The sequence below is a fragment of the Phyllobates terribilis genome, unplaced genomic scaffold (assembly GCF_046119375.1).
Source record: "Phyllobates terribilis strain yellow unplaced genomic scaffold, ASM4611937v1 Scaffold_3__8_contigs__length_932513732, whole genome shotgun sequence".
Classification (NCBI taxonomy): Eukaryota; Metazoa; Chordata; class Amphibia; order Anura; family Dendrobatidae; genus Phyllobates; species Phyllobates terribilis.
This window is the reverse complement of record NW_027362763.1, coordinates 671,893,734-671,916,013: the sequence shown is the minus strand read 5'-3', so window position 1 is coordinate 671,916,013 and position 22,280 is coordinate 671,893,734. Positions and strand designations below refer to the sequence as shown.

Here is a 22,280-nt window from a genome sequence, read left to right as displayed (position 1 = left end):
CTTGCCCTTCCAGCTGGTCTGGAGTAGTGTAGTGTTGGATGCAGGTGTTAGGGTCCCGGGCAGTACTCCTTCCTTATCTGAGAGTGAGATACCACACCTCTGGGTGAGATGCAGCACCTCTGTGGTGACTGAACCCACAGGGGCGCCACAGAAGCACAGTAAGGTCATGGAGTGGCCTAGCCAGTCTCCAGACCTTAATCCCATAGAAAACTTATGGAGGGAGTTGAAGCTCCAAGTTGCCAAGCGACAGCCTCAAAATCTTAATGATTTAGAGATGATCTGCAAAGAGGAGTGGACCAAAACTCCTCTTGACATGTGCACAACCCTCATCATCAGCTACAAACAACGTCTGACTGCTGAGCTGCCAACTAGGGTTTTGCCACCAAGTATTAAGTGTTGTTTTCCAGAGGGATCAAATACTTATTTCTCACTGCAAAATGCAAAAAAATTATCTAGTTTATACAATGTGATTTTCTTGATTTTTTTGTGGATATTTTATCTCTCAATGTTAAAATTAACCGGCCCTTAAAATTCTAGACTGTTCATGTCTTTGTCAGTGGGCAAACTTACAAAAACAGCAAGGGATCAAATACTTATTTCCTTCACTGTGTGTGTATATATACATATATATATCACACCCCGATACAGTCACTGCCTACTCCACAATAATAAAAGAAACTACTTGCTGCCGCCACCAATCATTTACACAGGCTGATGCAGGTGGCGTTTGGCTTCAGAGCAAGAGGAACAGAGCTATTCAATTTTATATTTAATCCAGAACGATAGGCAGTGTTTATGAAAATACAGGAAATGGGAACAAACAATACGATATATACAATTACATAAAATAAAAAGGATATCAAAAGAAATTTACCAGACACTGGTCACAGAAATGGCTCAGAGCTTAGCGGAAGAAGCACTTCAATTGAAAAAAAAATAACAGAACTTCCACAACAAACTATGTCTTCCGAGTACCGAAAATTGACCCAGACCCAGTTTCTGCTTTTTATTAACTGCTAAGTTACACCCACCCACCTCCCCTTGATGACCTCATGTGGGGCGGATTGTGGGATGTTCTCAGCCCCTCAGGATTTTATGAGATACCGAACTTGCAAGATATCTTTGCCTCTGAAGCTATCGGGCGTTACATATTGACATAATATTTTTCATCATGATTTTACTGTTGCATAGAGACCAAATATGACAGGTATAGCATCATCTATCAATCCGTTATTCAATTAGAGGGATTCTAGTGGCCCTACAGTGATGTGAGTGAATGTGTCACGTCTGTCCCTTCGCTACAACGCCGAAAATCTATATCTCATAAATATCGCATCGATACAAGCCCCAATATTCCTATCTGGACCTCAGAGCCGAAGTGTCTACGACAGATGCTTTTATGAGAACAAAAGTTACCTCTGGGTAAACAGATCTCATTTTGGTATCTGGTTCCCAGAAAAGATCTTTCCTGTTTAATTACATGGTCACTGCAGGGAGTCACTGCTTCAAAGAGGTTAAAGTGTTATCCCTCTCTCCCTATTTCCCTCGTTTTAATTACTTTCTCTCACTTCCTAGCTATACATAATTTTTCCTTCTTCCCCAAAGTGTAAGCTCTTCTCCCAGATGTTCTTTGTTAGGGTGACATCCGGAGATGTCTCATATCTTTTGATTTTTCTCTATGACACTAAATAACAAAATTGTCTTTTACTTTAATTGAACGATTTCTTAACATTACAAGGATTACACAGATGACTGCAGAATTTACTAGTTTGTAACATTTATATCTTAAAATGTCTTAAATTTATGCTTACAAAAAAAATTACAATTTTTGACACTTATTATTTCAGTCAGTGCAGTTCATATACTAACACATTGTGTCTGTGAATAAGAAAACTATTCAGGGTTTTAGGCAAAGGAATATCATCCCAAATACAACAGTGCAACATAATGCTCAATGATAATGTTTCTGTTTCTCATACACAAGTCAAGGTCCTGGTGCCTCCAAGAGAAAATACAGTGCTGGAGTACAAGTAAATAATACAGCCTCCTATGTACAAGTATATAATACTGCCCCTATCTACAATAATATAACTACTAAAATACTGCTCCTATGTACAAGGAAACAACTACTATAATACTGCTTCTATGTACAAGGAAACAACTGCTATAATACTGCCCCTATGTACAAGAATATAACTACTATAATACTGCCCCTATGTACAAGAATATAACTACTATAATACTGTCCCCTATGTACAAGAATATAACTACTATAATACTGCCCCTATGTACAAGAATATAACTACTATAATACTGCCCCTATGTACAAGAATATAACTACTATAATACTGCTCCTATGTACAAGAATATAACTACTATAATACTACCCCCTGTGCACAATAATATAACTACTATAATACTGCTCCTATGTACAAGGAAACAACTACTATAATACTGCCCCTATGTACAAGAATATAACTACTATACTACTGCCCCTATGTACAAGAATATAACTACTATAATACTGTCCCCTATGTACAAGAATATAACTACTATAATACTGTCCCCTATGTACAAGAATATAACTACTATAATACTGCCCCTATGTACAGGAATATAACTACTATAATACTGTCCCCTATGTACAAGAATATAACTACTATAATACTGTCCCCTATGTACAAGAATATAACTACTATAATACTGCCCCTATGTACAAGAATATAACTACTATAATACTGTCCCCTATGTACAAGAATATAACTACTATAATACTGTCCCCTATGTACAAGAATATAACTACTATAATACTGCTCCTATGTACAAGAATATAACTATTATAATACTGCCCCCTGTGCACAATAATATAACTACTAATATACTGCTCCTATGTACAAGGAAACAACTACTATAATACTGCCCCTATGTACAAGAATATAACTACTATACTACTGCCCCTATGTACAAGAATATAACTACTATAATACTGTCCCCTATGTACAAGAATATAACTACTATAATACTGTCCCCTATGTACAAGAATATAACTACTATAATACTGCCCCTATGTACAGGAATATAACTACTATAATACTGTCCCCTATGTACAAGAATATAACTACTATAATACTGTCCCCTATGTACAAGAATATAACTACTATAATACTGCCCCTATGTACAAGAATATAACTACTATAATACTGTCCCCTATGTACAAGAATATAACTACTATAATACTGTCCCCTATGTACAAGAATATAACTACTATAATACTGCTCCTATGTACAAGAATATAACTATTATAATACTGCCCCCTGTGCACAATAATATAACTACTAATATACTGCTCCTATGTACAAGGAAACAACTACTATAATACTGCCCCTATGTACAAGAATATAACTACTATACTACTGCCCCTATGTACAAGAATATAACTACTATAATACTGTCCCCTATGTACAAGAATATAACTACTATAATACTGTCCCCTATGTACAAGAATATAACTACTATAATACTGCCCCTATGTACAGGAATATAACTACTATAATACTGTCCCCTATGTACAAGAATATAACTACTATAATACTGCTCCTATGTACAAGAATATAACTACTATAATACTGCCCCCTGTGCACAAGAATATAACTACTATAATACTGTCCCCTATGTACAAGAATATAACTACTATAATACTGCCCCTATGTACAAGAATATAACTACTATAATACTGCCCCTATGTATAAGAATATAACTACTATAATACTGCCCCCTATGTACAAGAATATAACTACTATAATACTGCCCCCTATGTACAAGAATATAACTACTATAATACTGCCCCCTATGTACAAGAATATAACTACTATAATACTGCCCCCTATGTACAAGAATATAACTACTATAATACTGACCCTATGTACAAGAATATAACTACTATAATACTGCCCCTATGTACAAGAATATAACTACTATAATACTGCCCCCTATGTATAAGAATATAACTACTATAATACTGCCCCCTATGTCCAAGAATATAACTACTATAATACTGCCCCCTATGTATAAGAATATAACTACTATAATACTGCCCCCTATGTACAAGAATATACCTACTATAATACTGCCCCCTATGTGCAAGAATATAACTACTATAATACTGCTCCTATGTACAAGAATATAACTACTATAATACTGCTCCTATGTACAAGAATATAACTACTATAATACTGCCCCCTGTGCACAATAATATAACTACTAATATACTGCTCCTATGTACAAGGAAACAACTACTATAATACTGCCCCTATGTACAAGAATATAACTACTATACTACTGCCCCTGTGTACAAGAATATAACTACTATAATACTGCTCCTATGTACAGGAATATAACTACTATAATACTGCCCCCTATGTACAAGAATATAACTACTATAATACTGCCTCTATGTACAAGAATATAACTACTATAATACTGCTCCCTATGTACAAGAATATAACTACTATAATACTGCCCGTATGTACAAGAATATAACTACTATAATACTGCTCCTATGTACAAGAATATAACTACTATAATACTGCTCCTATGTACAAGAATATAACTACTATAATACTGCTCCTATGTACAAGAATATAACTACTATAATACTGCCCCCTGTGCACAATAATATAACTACTAATATACTGCTCCTATGTACAAGAATATAACTACTATAATACTGCCCCCTGTGTACAAGAATATAAATACTATAATACTGCTCCTATGTACAAGAATATAACTACTATAATACTGCTCCTATGTACAAGAATATAACTACTATAATACTGCTCCTATGTACAAGAATATAACTACTGTAATACTGCTCCTATGTACAAGAATATAACTACTATAATACTGCCTCCTATGTACAAGAATATAACTACTATAATACTGTCCCTATGTACAAGAATATAACTACTATAATACTGCCCCCTATGTACAAGAATATAACTACTATAATACTGCTGCTATGTACTAATATAAAGTGAAGGAATAAAGCTGTTTTACTCCCATATTCCCCCGTTTTGTGGTTTCAGCTCAGACTGTCATTTCTTCTTGACGGCTTCCTACTGGGGGATGTATCCGTGCGGCTTCACGATAACAGAACGGGTAGAGTGAAGACACGGACACTGTGGCACTTTGCCAATGGGGAGGGTCTTGGAGTTTGGCAGCGTTTGGCGCTCTCTCTTCACGGTGTGCTGGAGCGGTAAGTCCTCACGCCGGGTGCTGATAATATAACTGACGATAATCCCCCGGCTCTCATGAATTCCCATTACGTGGCGCAGTCAGTATATTCTGCCCCTATAATTACAGGGTGACATTGTATATACGGTATTTTTTTTCCTGCAGATTTTGGCTGGAGATTCACGCATCTTGGTCCAAGGAATCGGACTCCATCATTGCGTTTGACAATATTTCGCTGAGCCTGGGCTGTTATCTCACGAGTAAGTACAAACATTGTAGGGGGGTCACATACTTTTAGTTGTGTATTGTATCAGTAAATAAAGGACGACGGCTCGGCATATTACGACCATTCTTCTGAATGATCATCGGTATTGATGCCAAGGACCTGATCCCATTGATGGGATTTTCCTATACACCTCCAGGTAACGGTGAGATGGCGGCACAGACGGCGTCCTACCTGTCCAGCAATCTTCTAATGGAGAGCGGCAGCCAGAAGAGGAACGAAACCGGATCACAGCGCCAAGGCGAGGAGTATGTCACTACTGCGCAGTCCGCCAAGACAGGTACTAAGAAACAAAGGGGGTCTCCGCTCCAAAAGACGTCTTCTCTGTTTATAGGGTTGATTGAGCCCGGATTATTAATTTCCTGCACTGATCGATGGGGATTTTGTTCTAGGCTTCCATGATTGTTTCCAGATTATAACATTTCGTCAAGTGCCACCCTCTGGTCAATCTCCATACTTCAGATGCTGCCGCACCTCGTAACTCCAGAATTGCGATTTTTGGTTATCACATCTCAAAACAAATGCAATAAAAAGCGATGGAAACTTAATTTTTGTCCCAAAATAATAAAAATCTAAATGTAAGCTGAGCTCAGCACACCAAAAACACACAGAAAAAAACACAAGAAAAAAACACACAAAAACACAAGAAAAAAAACACAAGAAAAACACACAAAAAAACACAAAAACACAAGAAAAAAACACGCAAAAAAATACAACAAAAATAGAAAATAGTGACACAAAACCATTTTTTTTTTTTTAAATTTCAGATTTTTTTTTTGATTTTTTTTATTTTGATTTTTTTTTACACTTGAGTTTGGAATCACCATGATTGTACTGATCAGGAAAATCGTGCCTCCGGGTCATTTTTATTGCACAAAACCTAAAAAAATAATGTCGAAATTACATTTTTTGACCATTTCATTGCACTTTATTTTTCCATTTTCCTGGATGGTGAAATGACCAGCGCTCGTCTAAAGTACTTCACATCCCACAAAAACAACCTTATCTGGATGAAAAAAAAAAAAAAGAATAAAAAAAGTTTTGGCTCTTGGAAGAACAGGAGGAAAAAAACAAAAGCACTAAAATTGAAGATGTAGCAAATTTTATAATAAAGCTTAGAATATTCACATTTTATGCACTTTTTTTTTTAATAATTCTTTTTTCTTTATCGCACAATACATCGTGACAAGGACATGAGATTTGTGCAGGAGTGACGCAGCGGTCTGATGACGTGACTGATCGCAGGGTTTATTATCCCCCCCTCCTGGTTGTGTATCTGATGCATTAAACATTTATTATAAAGCCGCTCGCTCTGCAGCCGAGAATGCACGGACCAGACACACAATGACAATTACCGGGCGGCTTCTGTGCATCTCGCTAATCTCCATATATTTACTAGGGTTAGAGTCAGTGATGGATGAATGTGCGGAGGAGTCACGCCACATCCGTGCCGCCATAATTGTGCCTAATATAGAAGAGATGATCCAGTGATCGGGGGAAAGCGATGAACGGAAGTGAAAAAAAGTAGAAATGTTCCCTAAAAATTTCACATGGTGTACTCATGGCGGCTCTATTAAAAAAAACAACAAGACAAACTCTGCTGCTCCGAAGTGCTCGTCCGCACACTCTGCTCTGCTAAGTAGGGTGTAGTCTGATAGGTCCATGATTTAGCAGAGGGTTAGACCCACAATTCAGAGCCTAGATCCGATCCCTTTCATTATTCACTCCTCGTTCCTCTTCTGTAGTTATTTATTTTGCTTGTTCACATGACGTCATCATTTTCTGCAGCGCTTTACGGACATTGTCATCACTCTCTCCATTGGGGTTCAGAGAGGACCTAGGGAAAACCCATACAGAGACGGGGAGAACATACAAACTCCTTGCAGATGTTGTCCTCGGGGTGATTTGAACCCAGGACCCCAGCGCTGCAAGGCTGCAGTGCTAACCACTGAGCCACTGTACAGAGTTAACCACTGAGACACTATATAGGGCTAACTACTGAGCCACTGTATAGGGCTAACAACTGAGCCATTTTATAGGGCTAACCACTGGCCCACTGTATAGGACTAACCACTGAGCCACTGTATAGGGTTAACCACTGAGTCACTGTACAGGGTTAACCACTGAGTCACTGTACAGGGTTAACCACTGAGCCACTGTACAGAGCTAACCACTGAGCCACTGTATCGGGCTAACTACTGACCCACTGTTTAGGGCTAACCATTGAGCCACCATACAGGGCTAGCCACTGTATAGGGCTAACCACTGAGCCATTTTATAGTGCTAACCACTGACTCACTGAATAGGGCTCACCACTGAGCCACCATACAGGACTAAGCACAGAACCACTGTTTAAGGCTAACCACTGACCCACTGTATAGGGATAACCACTGAGCCACCATACAGGACTAACCACAGAGCCACTGTATAGGGCTAACCACTGACCCACTGTATAGGACTAACCACTGAGCCACTGTATAGAGCTAACTACTGTGCTACTATATAAGTCTAACTACTGACCCACTGTTTAGGGCTAACCACTGAGCCACCATACAGGGCTAGCCATTGTATAGGGCTAAACACTGAGACATTTTATAGTGCTAAGCACTGACCCACCTTATAGGGCTCACCACTGAGCCACCATACAGGACTAAGCACAGAACCACTGTACAGGGCTAACCACTGAGCCACTGTGCTGTCCATAGCCTTATCATTGACTCTAGGATAAACTCTTTGCATTGGTTTAAAGACCTGTGAATCTGGAGGTTTATGGGCAAAAACAACATTCACTGCCTAAAAGTGTAATCCAACATCTAAAAAATAAATAAAAGCAGCAGAAAATGCTGCAAAACCATAAGAAAAGGTCGTTCATTTCTCCCCTCCCGGTGATCCGGCCCCCTGGTGGTGCTTCCTGGCATTGTTAGCCAGCGCCGACGTGATCGCTGCTGCCTCTGCATCAGTGGCCTCAGCAGGCATCATGATGTGCCATACTACACGTGGCACCAGCGTGGCTCGGTGATGCCGGGACTGTGGCATGTGACTGCTGAGGCTGCAGATTGGTTGCTGCGATCACATGCGGCAGCTCATAGACACCGGCAGGACCTCCGCAGCGCCATCAATGGATCTCCGGGGAAATTAAGAAGTCAGAAGACTTTATTTTTTAACTTTTATATCATTTTTTTTTACCCCAGAAGAGGATAACCCCTATATAGGGGGCGCTACACCGAAAGTGGTCAGGTTTGATAAAAGAGCGTCTGATATTAGGGCCACATATTTGTCAATGTTCCTTTAGATGTAATGGCAGGTTTATCTGTAAATGTATGATGCCTCTTACGTAGACTACGACTTGTCCTGCAGGGGGCAGCACTTCTGATGCCGTCTCTGTATTATCTCATAGACTACTGGTTCTTCACCACATGCGGTGCCAGCGGCCCCCACGGACCCAGTCAGAAGCTTTGTGATGAAGCCTATGAAAACTTCAGTGTGACTGTAGGAACGGGGACCCTGAAAGGCGTTCAGATCTGGAGAGTGCCGGAGACCAACAGATACAGGTATGTGGGGTATTAAGGGGACCGGGAACACAGCCCTTTAAAACCATAGGACCGAGTTTAACTCTTTAAATCGCCCCTAAAATGTCCCTCAGGGGCCACAGTATGCTTGTGCATCAGCACCAGACCTGGTGTCATCCTGTGAGCAGAGTTCTACATCGCCTGCAGTTTCCCCGTACACTTTGGGCCGGATTCATCATTTGCGGGTTTTTTCTTTGCCTCGTTGTGTTTGTTGATATTCTTTGTTCCAAATTCTTTAAAATGACGGTGGAAAACATAAAAAAAAGTGCTCCTTATTTTTGTCTTTAACCTTTTTGATACTTTTAGAGAAAAAAAAAAAGTCTCACATTCCAGTAAAATTTGCAAATATTTAAAATTGGACAAACGTCATCACTGTCCCCATTGGGGCTCACAATCTACAGTCAGTCTTTGGAGTTTGGGAGGAAACTGGAGAACCCGGAGGAAACCCACAAAACACGGGAGTGAAATCAATGAAAAAAGGTGGAACTTTTGTTAATGTCGCCCATAATCTGTACAAATCCATTCAGAAACAAACTGAAATCATTTTGATGGGAAAATAAAAATATCAAAACTAAAATAATGTGGTTGCATAAGTGTGAGCACCCTCTTATAATTGGGGATGTGGTTGTGTTTAGAATTAGCCAATCACATTTACTGTCATGTTACATAGTAGTCAGTGCTTGGCTACAGTCATTTACAGCGATTCTATAAAGTTCATACAAAGTTTCGCTATTCTAGAAGAATTTTTCTGACATTTTCTAGTCTGTAAAGAGCTGACAACACAGCAAAGGATCTCATTGTTGAAAATTATTCAGAGAGGAGAAAGGTAGAAAATTATTTTCAAGTCTTTAGGTCTACCAATGACATTGTGAAGACGTCATTAAGAAGTAGCTTATATTTGGCACAAACAGTGACATTACCTAGAACTAGATGTCCCTCAAAAACTGATGAAAAGACAAGAAGAAAATTGGTCCAGGAGGCTGACAAGAGGCTGACTGCAACATTAAAAGCACTGCAGGAATTTTTGACAAGTGCTGGTTGTGTCCTGCATGTGACAACAATCTCCCATATTCTTCATATGTCTGCCCTGTGAGGTTGGGTGGCAAGATGGAAGCCTCTTCTTACAAAGAAAAACATCGAAGCTCGGCTATGTTTTGCCAAAACCTACATAAAGTCTGCCAAAAGCGTGTGGAAAATGTGTTACGTTCTGATGAGAACAAGGTTCAACTTTTTGGCCATAATTGCAAAAGGTATGTTTGGTGCAGTCAACATTGGGCTTTAAGAACACCATCCCCAAAGTGAAGCATGATGGAGGCAGCATTGTGCTTTGGGGCTTTTTTTTTGGCAGCTGAAACAGGGGCTTCAGTTAAGGTGGAGGGAATTATTTTTGAGTAGACCGCAGAATTCATGCTTCCATTTACCACAGCAGCTCTTCCAGGTCCTGAAGCAGCAAAACAGCCCCAGACCATCGCACTACCACTACAATATTTTACTGTTGGTATGATGTTACTTTTCTGAAATGCTGTGTTACTTCTACGCCAGATGTAATGGGACATACACCTTTCCAAATGTTCAACTTTTGTCTCGTCAGTCCAGAAAATTCTCCCCAAGTCTTGGCGATCATCAAGATGTTTTCTGGCAAAACTGAGACGACCCTTTATGTTCTTTTTGCTCAGAAGTGGTTTTCGTTTTGGAACTCTGCCATGCTGCCTTTTTTGCCCAGTCTCTTTCTTATGGTGGGTCATGAACACTGACCTTAACTGAGGCAAGTGAAGCCTGCAGTTCTTTGGATGTTGTTGTGGGGTCTTTTGTGACCACTTGGATGAGTCGTCGCTGCATTCTGGGGGTAATTTTGGTTGGCCTGCAACTACTGGGAAGGTTCACCACTGTTCCATGTTTTCACCATTTGTGGATAATGGCTCTTACTGTGGTTCTCATGAGTCCCAAAGCTTTAGAAATGGCTTTATAACCTTTCCCTGACTGATAATCTTAATTACTTTGTTTCTCATTTGTTCCTGAATTTCTTTGGATCGCAGCATGATGTGTAGCTTTTGAGGATCTTTTCGTCTACTTCACTTTGTCAGGCAGGTCCTATTTAAGTGATTTCTTGATTGGGAACAGGTGTGGCAGTAATCAGGCCTGTGTGCGGGTAGGGAAATTCTACTCGGTTCCCCAAAGATGTGATAAACCACAGTTAATATGCTGTGACCGGCGCTTACTATGTGTGTATTATGTGTGATGAGACCGGCGCTGATGTTACACACACGCCGCTAGGTTCAGATAGGGCAAGACGGGTTTCATGAATTCGTTGGAATCCTGGGGGAACTGTTACTCAGGGCGACCACAGGCTGCAGCTTCTCTCAGGCACACGATAGATTCAGTTGTTGACCAGACACATCTGACAAGAGTCTTTTTCAACAGTTTAACAGTAGAATTTAATCTGAAGCACGGAAAACGCTTGTAAAACAGTTTGTCATGCAAAGCAATGTGAATTGGGATGTGCAGTGCACATGATGCGCTAATTAGCGTGCCGAATTCGCATTGCGTTGCAAAACGCAGCATGACCATTTCTACCGCTATTACGCTGCAAATTTGCGGCCATTGAGGAACACTGAAACGCAGCAAACCCGCAGGTATATGTGGATTTGCTGCGTTTCAAGTAAATTCAATGGCCGCGAATTTGCGGCGTAATCGCGATGCGTGTGGTACCCGGGATGAAGAGGAGACTACAACTCCTCTTCATCCCGGCTACCACGCGGTGAAAAAAAGAAATAAAAAAGTTAAAAATAAAAAAAACCTGTATACTCACCTCTCCGGTCTGCTCCCGGCGGCGTCCTCTCTCCTCGGCGTCCCGCGGTGTACTTGCAGGACCTGCGGTGACGTCATTTAGTCAGCTGATGGTCACGCAACCGCTGACGTCAGCGGTCAGGTGATGGTCGCGTGACCATCAGCTGACTAAATAACGTCACCGCAGGTCCTGCAAGTACATCGCAGGACGCAGAGGAGAGAGGATCGCTGCCGGGAGCCGTCGGGAGGAGACTGGAGAGGTGAGTATACAGGTTTTTTTTATTTTTAACTTTTTAATTCTTTTTTTTTTTACTATAGATGCAGCATTTAAAGCATCTAAGTTGGTCACACAATATAAATCCATGCCGGTTGCATGGATTTATATTGTGTGACCAACTTGTCAAGCACTTTCCAAGTGACGCTAAAAGCGCTTGAAAAAACGCTGAAAAAACGCTGAAAAAACACATGTAAAATCTGCATTCGTTTTTTTCTGCCAGAAAGAGGCAAAAACGCTCTGCATCAAATCTGCTACGTGTGCACATAGCCTTAAATGTGACACACATGTAAAAGAATAAGAAATCATGAAGGGGGCAAACACTTTTTCACACCACTGTAAGTTTTTTCTTACTTAATGTACGATCTATGTCTCGGTCCTTTCACCCAGTAGATGGACGCAGTGATTTTCTCTGCTCCTCGGGCTTTAATTCCATGAGAACAGCGGCGGCGCTCTGTACTGATCATTAACAGTCTCTTGAGCTGTGTAATTACATGATCATAATTATACTCTACTGGGTATTTATATCCTTCCTCCAGTTAATATCTTGCTGTTTTAAGTGCGACTCAACACCCAACTACACGACACTGCCGTATAATCTCCTGTTCCTATCATTATTACGTGCAGCACCTGCATATTCCGTAGCGCTGTACCACCAGAGCAAAAAAGACATAAGTACTGAAGTCATGTGGCTCCTCTGCTCCGGGCCTGGATAATGAATTGTAATGTGTAATATATATGTATATATACAGTATATAGTGCGGATACCCTCGCGATCAGAATTTGCATCCCAGTAATGAGCGGTTTGACAGCATGATGTCACCTAGAGGTCGCCCTTCCCCTCCTTCTCATCACCCGGGAGAGTCCATCTTATTTCTCCTTCTCATACAGAGGCGCAGACTCTAATTCCCTCACTATGATGTCCCACAAAATCAGCAGACTCCTCTCCTGTCCAGTAGTGGACAAACCCTTTAACTCCTGAAATACTCTGTGCTACTAGGAACCATGTTCCTTCCACATTCTACATTTTACTACTATGATGATGGCTTAGCTGCCATTAATGCTGAATGAAATTGTAGTAAAATAATACAATTGTTCAACCTAAGAAATCTCTTTCCTCAGGTATTAGAATATAGATTTAGGAAACATTTTAGATTTTGGTAATATTTTTCCAGTTTAATACTCTTGATATATTTCCTCTGTAATACCCCCACTGACCACATGGTGTGCTGTTGTGGGATATTTGTTCAATTGGTATCACATGACACAACAGCAGCGCAGCTCTCTATGGCTCCACCTAGTGATAGAAATGTTTAGTGCAGACTGACAAAATTTTTGGTTTTCACAAACTTTGCTGCTTCACTTTCTAAAGTGGCAATTTGTATTAACTCCAGATTGTTCTGAAAAACTGTAATTTCTTGCCAAGAAAATTTACCTAATCACAAAAAAAAAACAAATTTCCTCTGAATTTCAGCTTGGCAACATAATGACCTGCTTACATCATTTCAGAGATTTTCTCATTAACACAGGAGAAAGTGTTATCGAGGACAAGGCAGCTGTTATCATTCTGTCATGCTGATTTTATTATAAGAGCAGACTGGTCACTTTATGATGGGGCTGGTGCTTGAAATCATAGTCTTCTGTTATCCATGGTTATCTCTGAGGAAATATTTTCAGTCATTATTACTTTGCATCAAAAGGGCTTTACAGACAAGGTCATTGCTGCTTGTAAGATTGCCCCTAAATCAAGCATTTATCAGATCATCAAGAATAGGGATACCGTGACAGAGTGGGGTCAGATGATTGCAGTATATACCTCCCTGGGTGAGGGAGAGAACAGATCAGTGTTAATATAGGAGCAAAGCAAGTTCCGAGACCCCAGCATCTCCACCATCAGGAGTAATCTAGGGGCAGGGATAGCCTAGGATTCTCCTAGTTCGAGGGAGAAGGGAGGTGCCCATTGTCCCTGGCAATAACGTGACATTATCACTGGCCCAAACCTTTCTGAATCAATTATGGATCCTGTGGCTGCTTTGGCAGAGCAGTTACAAAAACTCTGCCTGGAGGTGGCAGATTTGCACGCAATTGCTTGGCAGCGCCTATTGACTCCAGGCTTAAGGTCTTTGCTCCCGGGCAACCTCTGTTGGAACCCAAACTTGCCTTGCCAGATATGTTCGCTGGGGGTCGGGATAAGTTTGTGGTTTTTCGGGCAACAGGGATAGCCTAGGGTTCCCCTAGCTCAATTGACAGGGTAGGTGCCCATTGTCCCTGGCAATAACATGACATGTTTCAAGAACGTCCAGCAAGTGTCCCTACCCTCTATTGAAGAGGATTCGGCTATGGGATCGGTTCAGCACCAGTGCAGAGCTTGCTCAGGAACGGCAGCAGGCAGGTGTCAGTTCATCTGCACACACAGTGAGACAAAGGCTTTTGGAGGCTGACCTGGGGTGATGAAGGGCAACAAAGAAGACACTTCTCTCCAAGAAGAACATCAAGGACAGACTGACATTCTGCAGGAAGTACAGGGAATATACTGCAGAAGACGGGACGGGGGGTAAAGTTATTTTCTCTGATGAAGACCCTTCAGACTCTTTTGGGACATCTGGAAGAATGATTGTCTGAAGAAGAGACGACGCTGCCCTGAGCTTTGTTTCTGTCAGCAGTAAAGCCTCCTGAGATCACTCATGTCTGGGGGGCTTCTCATCCATGGAGGGGGGGCTAACTCACAATTTTGGCTAATAACACAGCCATAAATAAAGAATGGGATCTAAACCTCCTCCAAGAACAGTTTCTCCCATCATCCAGGACAATGTGGTGATGATTTTTTTCCAGCACGATGGAGACCAGGTCATCAGGAAAAAGTGATAACTAAATGGCTCGGTGAAGAAAAATATGGAAATTTCAGGTCCATGACCAGGAAACTCCCCAGATCTCGGTCCCATTGAGAACCTGCAGTCAGCTAAGAAAAACCCAGAACTTGTGATAACCTCCGAGTTCTGATGGGACAAGAACGGGCGGCCATCAGTCAGGATCTGCCCAGAAGCTGATATCCAGCTGCCGGGGGAAGGGCAGAAGTCTGGAGAATAAGGGGCAGCGCTGCCAGGGATATTGAGGCGTCACAGAAACTTCAATAAAAGTTTATAAACTCATGAAATGTTTAAAATTGTCTGTCAGTAACCAGAGAAACATCCGACTGAAAGAGTGAAAACACTGAAGGGGCAAAATGTGAAAAGCAAAATGTGTGTCAGTCTCAGAACTTTTGGCCGCAGCTGTAGTCAGGAGATACATTCACTGATTCTAATTGTCCTGTGTGTCATTGCGCTCAGTTCTTATTTTTCCTCTTTATTTAGGATATCGGGTTATGGGGCCGCTGGTGGGATTGGAGTAAAGACACCCTCAAGGGCTCATGGGACGGCGCTGGTGGGGGTGTTCGAATTACAGAAGGGCGAAATCTTGTACATTCTGGTCGGTCAACAAGGTGAAGACGCCTGTCCAAGAGTAAGTGATCACAGGTCTATAATGTGCAGGACATGTGGAATATAATATTATCCTGAGTGTCATTATCCTGTACCCCGAGTGTCATTATCCTATACCCCGAGTGTCATTGTCCTATACCCCGAGTGTCATTATCCTGGGCCCCGAGTGTCATTATCCTGGGCCCCGAGTGTCATTATCCTGGGCCCCGAGTGTCATTATCCTGTACCCTGAGTGTCAGTGTCATTATCCTGTACCCCACGTGTCATTATCCTGTACCCCGAGTGTCAGTGTCATTATCCTGTACCCCAAGTGTCATTATCCTGTACCCCAAGTGTCAGCGTCATTATCCTGTACCCCGAGTGTCATTATCCTGTACCACGAGTGTCAGTGTCATTATCCTGTACCACGAGTGTCAGTGTCATTATCCTGTACCCTGAGTGTCAGTGTCATTATCCTGTACCCCAAGTGTCATTATCCTGTACCACGAGTGTCAGTGTTATTATCCTGTACCACGAGTGTCAGTGTCATTATCCTGTACCCCGAGTGTCATTATCCTGTACCCTGAGTGTCAATGTCATTATCCTATACCCCGAGTGTCATTATCCTGTACCCCGAGTGTCAGTGTCATTATCCTGTACCCCAAGTGTCATTATCCTGTACCCCGAGTGTCAGTGTCATTATCCTGTACCCCAAGTGTCATTATCCTGTACCCCGAGTGTCATTATCCTGTACCACAAGTGTCAGTGTCATTATCCTGTACCCCGAGTGTCATTATCCTGTACCACGAGTGTCAGTGTCATTATCCTGTACCACAAGTGTCAGTGTCATTATCTTGTACCCCAAGTGTCATTATCCTCGGCCCCGAGTGTCATTATCTTGTACCCCGAGTGTCAGTATCATTATCCTGTACCCCGAGTGTCATTATCCTGTACCCCCAGTGTCAGTGTCATTATCCTGTACCCCGAGTGTCATTATCCTGGGCCCCGAGTGTCATTATCCTGTACCTTGAGTGTCATTATCCTGTACCCCGAGTGTCATTATCCTGTACCCTGAGTGTCAGTGTGATTATCCTGTACCCCGAGTGTCATTATCCTGTACCCCGAGTGTCAGTGTGATTATCCTGTACCACGAGTGTCAGTGTCATTATCCTGTACCCTGAGTGTCATTATCCTGTACCCCGAGTGTCAGTGTGATTATCCTGTACCACGAGTGTCAGTGTCATTATCCTGTACCCCGAGTGTCATTATCCTGTACCCTGAGTGTCAGTGTCATTATCCTATACCCCGAGTGTCATTATCCTGTACCCTGAGTGTCAGTGTCATTATCCTATACCCCGAGTGTCATTATCCGGTACCCTGAGTGTCAGTGTCATTATCCTATACCCCGAGTGTCATTATCCTGTACCCTGAGTGTCAGTGTGATTATCCTGTACCCCGAGTGTCATTATCCTGTACCCCCAGTGTCAATGTCATTATCCTATACCCCGAGTGTCATTATCCTGTACCCTGAGTGTCAATGTCATTATCCTATATCCCGAGTGTCATTATCCTGTACCACAAGTGTCAGTGTCATTATTCTGTACCCCGAGTGTCATTATCCTGTACCACAAGTGTCAGTGTCATTATCCTGTACCCCGAATGTCATTATCCTGTACCACAAGTGTCAGTGTCATTATCCTGTACCCCAAGTGTCATTATCCTGTACCCCCAGTGTCAGTGTCATTATCCTGTACCCCGAGAGTCATTATCTTGTACCCCGAGTGTCAGTATCATTATCCTGTACCCCGAGTGTCATTATCCTGTACCCCCAGTGTCAGTGTCATTATCCTGTACCTCGAGTGTCATTATCCTGGGCCCCGAGTGTCATTATCCTGTACCCCGAGTGTCATTATCCTGTACCCCGAGTGTCATTATCCTGTACCCTGAGTGTCAGTGTCATTATCCTGTACCCCGAGTGTCATTATCCTGTACCCCGAGTGTTGGTGTCATTATCCTGTACCACAAGTGTCAGTGTCATTATCCTGTACCCCAAGTGTCATTATCCTCGGCCCCGAGAGTCATTATCTTGTACCCCGAGTGTCAGTATCATTATCCTGTACCCCGAGTGTCATTATCCTGTACCCCCAGTGTCAGTGTCATTATCCTGTACCTCGAGTGTCATTATCCTGGGCCCCGAGTGTCATTATCCTGGGCCCCGAGTGTCATTATCCTGTACCCCGAGTGTCATTATCCTGTACCCCGAGTGTCATTATCCTGTACCCTGAGTGTCAGTGTCATTATCCTGTACCCCGAGTGTCATTATCCTGTACCCCGAGTGTCAGTGTGATTATCCTGTACCACGAGTGTCAGTGTCATTGTCCTGTACCCCGAGTGTCATTGTCCTGTACCCCAAGTGTCATTATCCTGTACCCCGAGTGTCATTATCCTGTACCCCGAGTGTCATTATCCTGTACCCTGAGTGTCATTATCCTGTACCCCGAGTGTCATTATCCTGTACCCTGAGTGTCAGTGTGATTATCCTGTACCACGAGTGTCAGTGTCATTGTCCTGTACCCCGAGTTTCATTATCCTGTACCCCGAGTGTCATTCTCCTGTACCCTGAGTGTCATTATCCTGTACCCTGAGTGTCATTATCCTGTACCCCGAGTGTCATTATCCTGTACCCTGAGTGTCAGTGTGATGATCCTGTACCACGAGTGTCAGTGTCATTATCCTGTACCCCGAGTGTCAGTGCCATTATCCTGTACCCCGAGTGTCAGTGCCATTATCCTGTGCACCAAGTGTCAGTGTCATTATCCTGTACCCCAAGTGTCATTATCCTGTACCCCAAGTGTCAGTGTCATTATCCTGTACCCCGAGTGTCATTATCCTGTACCCCGAGTGTCATTATCCGGTACCCTGAGTGTCAGTGTCATTATCCTGTACCCCGAGTGTCATTATCCTGTACCCCGAGTGTCAGTGTGATTATCCTGTACCACGAGTGTCAGTGTCATTATCCTGTACCCTGAGTGTCATTATCCTGTACCCCGAGTGTCAGTGTGATTATCCTGTACCACGAGTGTCAGTGTCATTATCCTGTACCCCGAGTGTCATTATCCTGTACCCTGAGTGTCAGTGTCATTATCCTATACCCCGAGTGTCATTATCCTGTACCCTGAGTGTCAGTGTCATTATCCTATACCCCGAGTGTCATTATCCGGTACCCTGAGTGTCAGTGTCATTATCCTATACCCCGAGTGTCATTATCCTGTACCCTGAGTGTCAGTGTGATTATCCTGTACCCCGAGTGTCATTATCCTGTACCCCCAGTGTCAATGTCATTATCCTATACCCCGAGTGTCATTATCCTGTACCCTGAGTGTCAATGTCATTATCCTATATCCCGAGTGTCATTATCCTGTACCACAAGTGTCAGTGTCATTATTCTGTACCCCGAGTGTCATTATCCTGTACCACAAGTGTCAGTGTCATTATCCTGTACCCCGAATGTCATTATCCTGTACCACAAGTGTCAGTGTCATTATCCTGTACCCCAAGTGTCATTATCCTGTACCCCCAGTGTCAGTGTCATTATCCTGTACCCCGAGAGTCATTATCTTGTACCCCGAGTGTCAGTATCATTATCCTGTACCCCGAGTGTCATTATCCTGTACCCCCAGTGTCAGTGTCATTATCCTGTACCTCGAGTGTCATTATCCTGGGCCCCGAGTGTCATTATCCTGTACCCCGAGTGTCATTATCCTGTACCCTGAGTGTCAGTGTCATTATCCTGTACCCCGAGTGTCATTATCCTGTACCCCGAGTGTTGGTGTCATTATCCTGTACCACAAGTGTCAGTGTCATTATCCTGTACCCCAAGTGTCATTATCCTCGGCCCCGAGAGTCATTATCTTGTACCCCGAGTGTCAGTATCATTATCCTGTACCCCGAGTGTCATTATCCTGTACCCCCAGTGTCAGTGTCATTATCCTGTACCTCGAGTGTCATTATCCTGTACCTCGAGTGTCATTATCCTGGGCCCCGAGTGTCATTATCCTGTACCCCGAGTGTCATTATCCTGTACCCCGAGTGTCATTATCCTGTACCCTGAGTGTCAGTGTCATTATCCTGTACCCCGAGTGTCATTATCCTGTACCCCGAGTGTCAGTGTGATTATCCTGTACCACGAGTGTCAGTGTCATTGTCCTGTACCCCGAGTGTCATTGTCCTGTACCCCAAGTGTCATTATCCTGTACCCCGAGTGTCATTATCCTGTACCCCGAGTGTCATTATCCTGTACCCTGAGTGTCATTATCCTGTACCCCGAGTGTCATTATCCTGTACCCTGAGTGTCAGTGTGATTATCCTGTACCACGAGTGTCAGTGTCATTGTCCTGTACCCCGAGTTTCATTATCCTGTACCCCGAGTGTCATTCTCCTGTACCCTGAGTGTCATTATCCTGTACCCTGAGTGTCATTATCCTGTACCCCGAGTGTCATTATCCTGTACCCTGAGTGTCAGTGTGATGATCCTGTACCACGAGTGTCAGTGTCATTATCCTGTACCCCGAGTGTCAGTGCCATTATCCTGTACCCCGAGTGTCAGTGCCATTATCCTGTGCACCAAGTGTCAGTGTCATTATCCTGTACCCCAAGTGTCATTATCCTGTACCCCAAGTGTCAGTGTCATTATCCTGTACCCCGAGTGTCATTATCCTGTACCCCGAGTGTCATTATCCGGTACCCTGAGTGTCAGTGTCATTATCCTGTACCCCGAGTGTCATTATCCTGTACCCTGAGTGTCAATCTCATTATCCTATACCCCGAGTGTCATTATCCGGTACCCTGAGTGTCAGTGTCATTATCCTGTACCCCGAGTGTCATTATCCTGTACCCTGAGTGTCAATCTCATTATCCTATACCCCGAGTGTCATTATCCGGTACCCTGAGTGTCAGTGTCATTATCCTGTACCCCAAGTGTCATTACCTGTACCCTGAGTGTCAGCGTCATTATCCTGTACCCCGAGTGTCAATGTCATTATCCTGTACCCCGAGTGTCATTATCCTGTACCCCGAGTGTCAATCTCATTATCCTATACCCCGAGTGTCATTATCCTGTACCACGAGTGTCATTATCCTGTACCCCGAGTGTCATTATCCTGTACCCCGAGTGTCAATCTCATTATCCTATACCCCGAGTGTCATTATCCGGTACCCCGAGTGTCAGTGTCATTATCCTGTACCACGAGTGTCAGTGCCATTATCCGGTACCTCGAGTGTCAGTGCCATTATCCTGTACCCTGAGTGTCAGTGTCATTATCCTGTACCCCGAGTGTCAGTGTCATTATGCAGATCTAAGTGTGGAGTGGGGGATCGATTGGTCTTATTAACCCATTAAGGGTATTGGGAGCAACACAAAAAATTCACACGCATCCCATATTTTACTACTATGTCCTAGTGTCAGTCTTCACTGTAGATCTAGCATTTTACTCCTAAATCCTGACACTATGGACAGCGAGATATACCCATCTTAAAGCCTTTGTATACTTAAAGAGGTTGTCAAGAATTAGAAAAACATGGCAGATTTCTTACAAGAACAGCCCCACTCATGTCTACAGGTTGTGTGTGGTACTGCAACTTAGTTCCATTCACTTCACCTCCAATATCACACACTCCTTCAGGATAAGTGTGTCGCTGTTTCTGGAAGAAAGTTGCAATTCTTTTTTAATCCGTGGCAACACTTTGCATTTAAAAAAATAAATAAATAAATAAACCCCTTTGTTTGTTTTGTGTCTACAGCTCCAGTTCAAATGTATGTATCTCCATGGTAACAGACTACAAACAAACCTGGCGTAGTCTGATCCTGCAGTCAAGTTTTTCTTCATCCCCTCTTCCCTTCTTCTTGATAATCCACGGACTATAGAAAATGAGGGAGAGGAGTAAGAACGGACGGCAGGATCCGACTACACAGGGTTTGTTTGTAGTCTGTAACCATGGAGACACATAGTTCTGACTAGGAGCTGTATACAAAAATCAGATGAATTGGAGACATGCAGAATAGATTAGTTGTGAAAGTGATCACACCCATGAAAACAGAACGATTCATTATAGGAATAATAATCAGTTTAAGGGCAATGGTACCAGATACTAATGACATGTATGGAAACTTTTGACTTTGCAGTAAGTAATAAAAATGCCTTAAAACATTCTCTCTGTCTTATTATTCTGGCATTTGCCAAATATTAAACATTATGGTATAATCCTAATTGACCTAAGACAGGAAAGGTTTATTCTGATTTCATGTCAGATATTGAGAAAAACATGCAGCTGTGTCTTTTTATATAGTGTACTAGCTGTACTTCCCGGCTTCGCCCGGGTTAATAACTGCTGTTAGCAAAATAGAATGTGTTAACAAAAATTTATTCTCCACACATAAAACACAAAACAAATAGATAGAAAGTTCATTGGCTCTTGAGGAAGCAGCTCTTGTTTTCATGTCTGCAAGCCTCGCTTCCCTGTCCTCAGAAAGTTCATTGGCTCTTGAGGAAGCAGCTCTTGTTTTCATGTCTGCAAGCCTCGCTTCCCTCTCCTCAGAAAGTTCATTGGCTCTTGAGGAAGCAGCTCTTGTTCTCTTGTCTGCAAGCCTCGCTTCCCTCTCCTCAGAAAGTTCATTGGCTCTT

General features: G+C 42.6%; 1 protein-coding gene across 1 annotated transcript in view; it reads left to right on the top strand.

The window, feature by feature from the left end:
- ALK (ALK receptor tyrosine kinase) overlaps window positions 1–22,280 on the top strand; it is a 1,279,208-nt gene that overhangs the window by 1,152,422 nt on the left and 104,506 nt on the right. Inside the window, exons 9-13 of the mRNA XM_073671793.1 lie at window positions 5,085–5,254; window positions 5,398–5,492; window positions 5,655–5,795; window positions 8,913–9,066; window positions 15,496–15,643. Coding sequence (XP_073527894.1) covers window positions 5,085–5,254; window positions 5,398–5,492; window positions 5,655–5,795; window positions 8,913–9,066; window positions 15,496–15,643 — 708 coding nt within the window. The remainder of the gene's footprint in view (window positions 1–5,084; window positions 5,255–5,397; window positions 5,493–5,654; window positions 5,796–8,912; window positions 9,067–15,495; window positions 15,644–22,280) is intronic.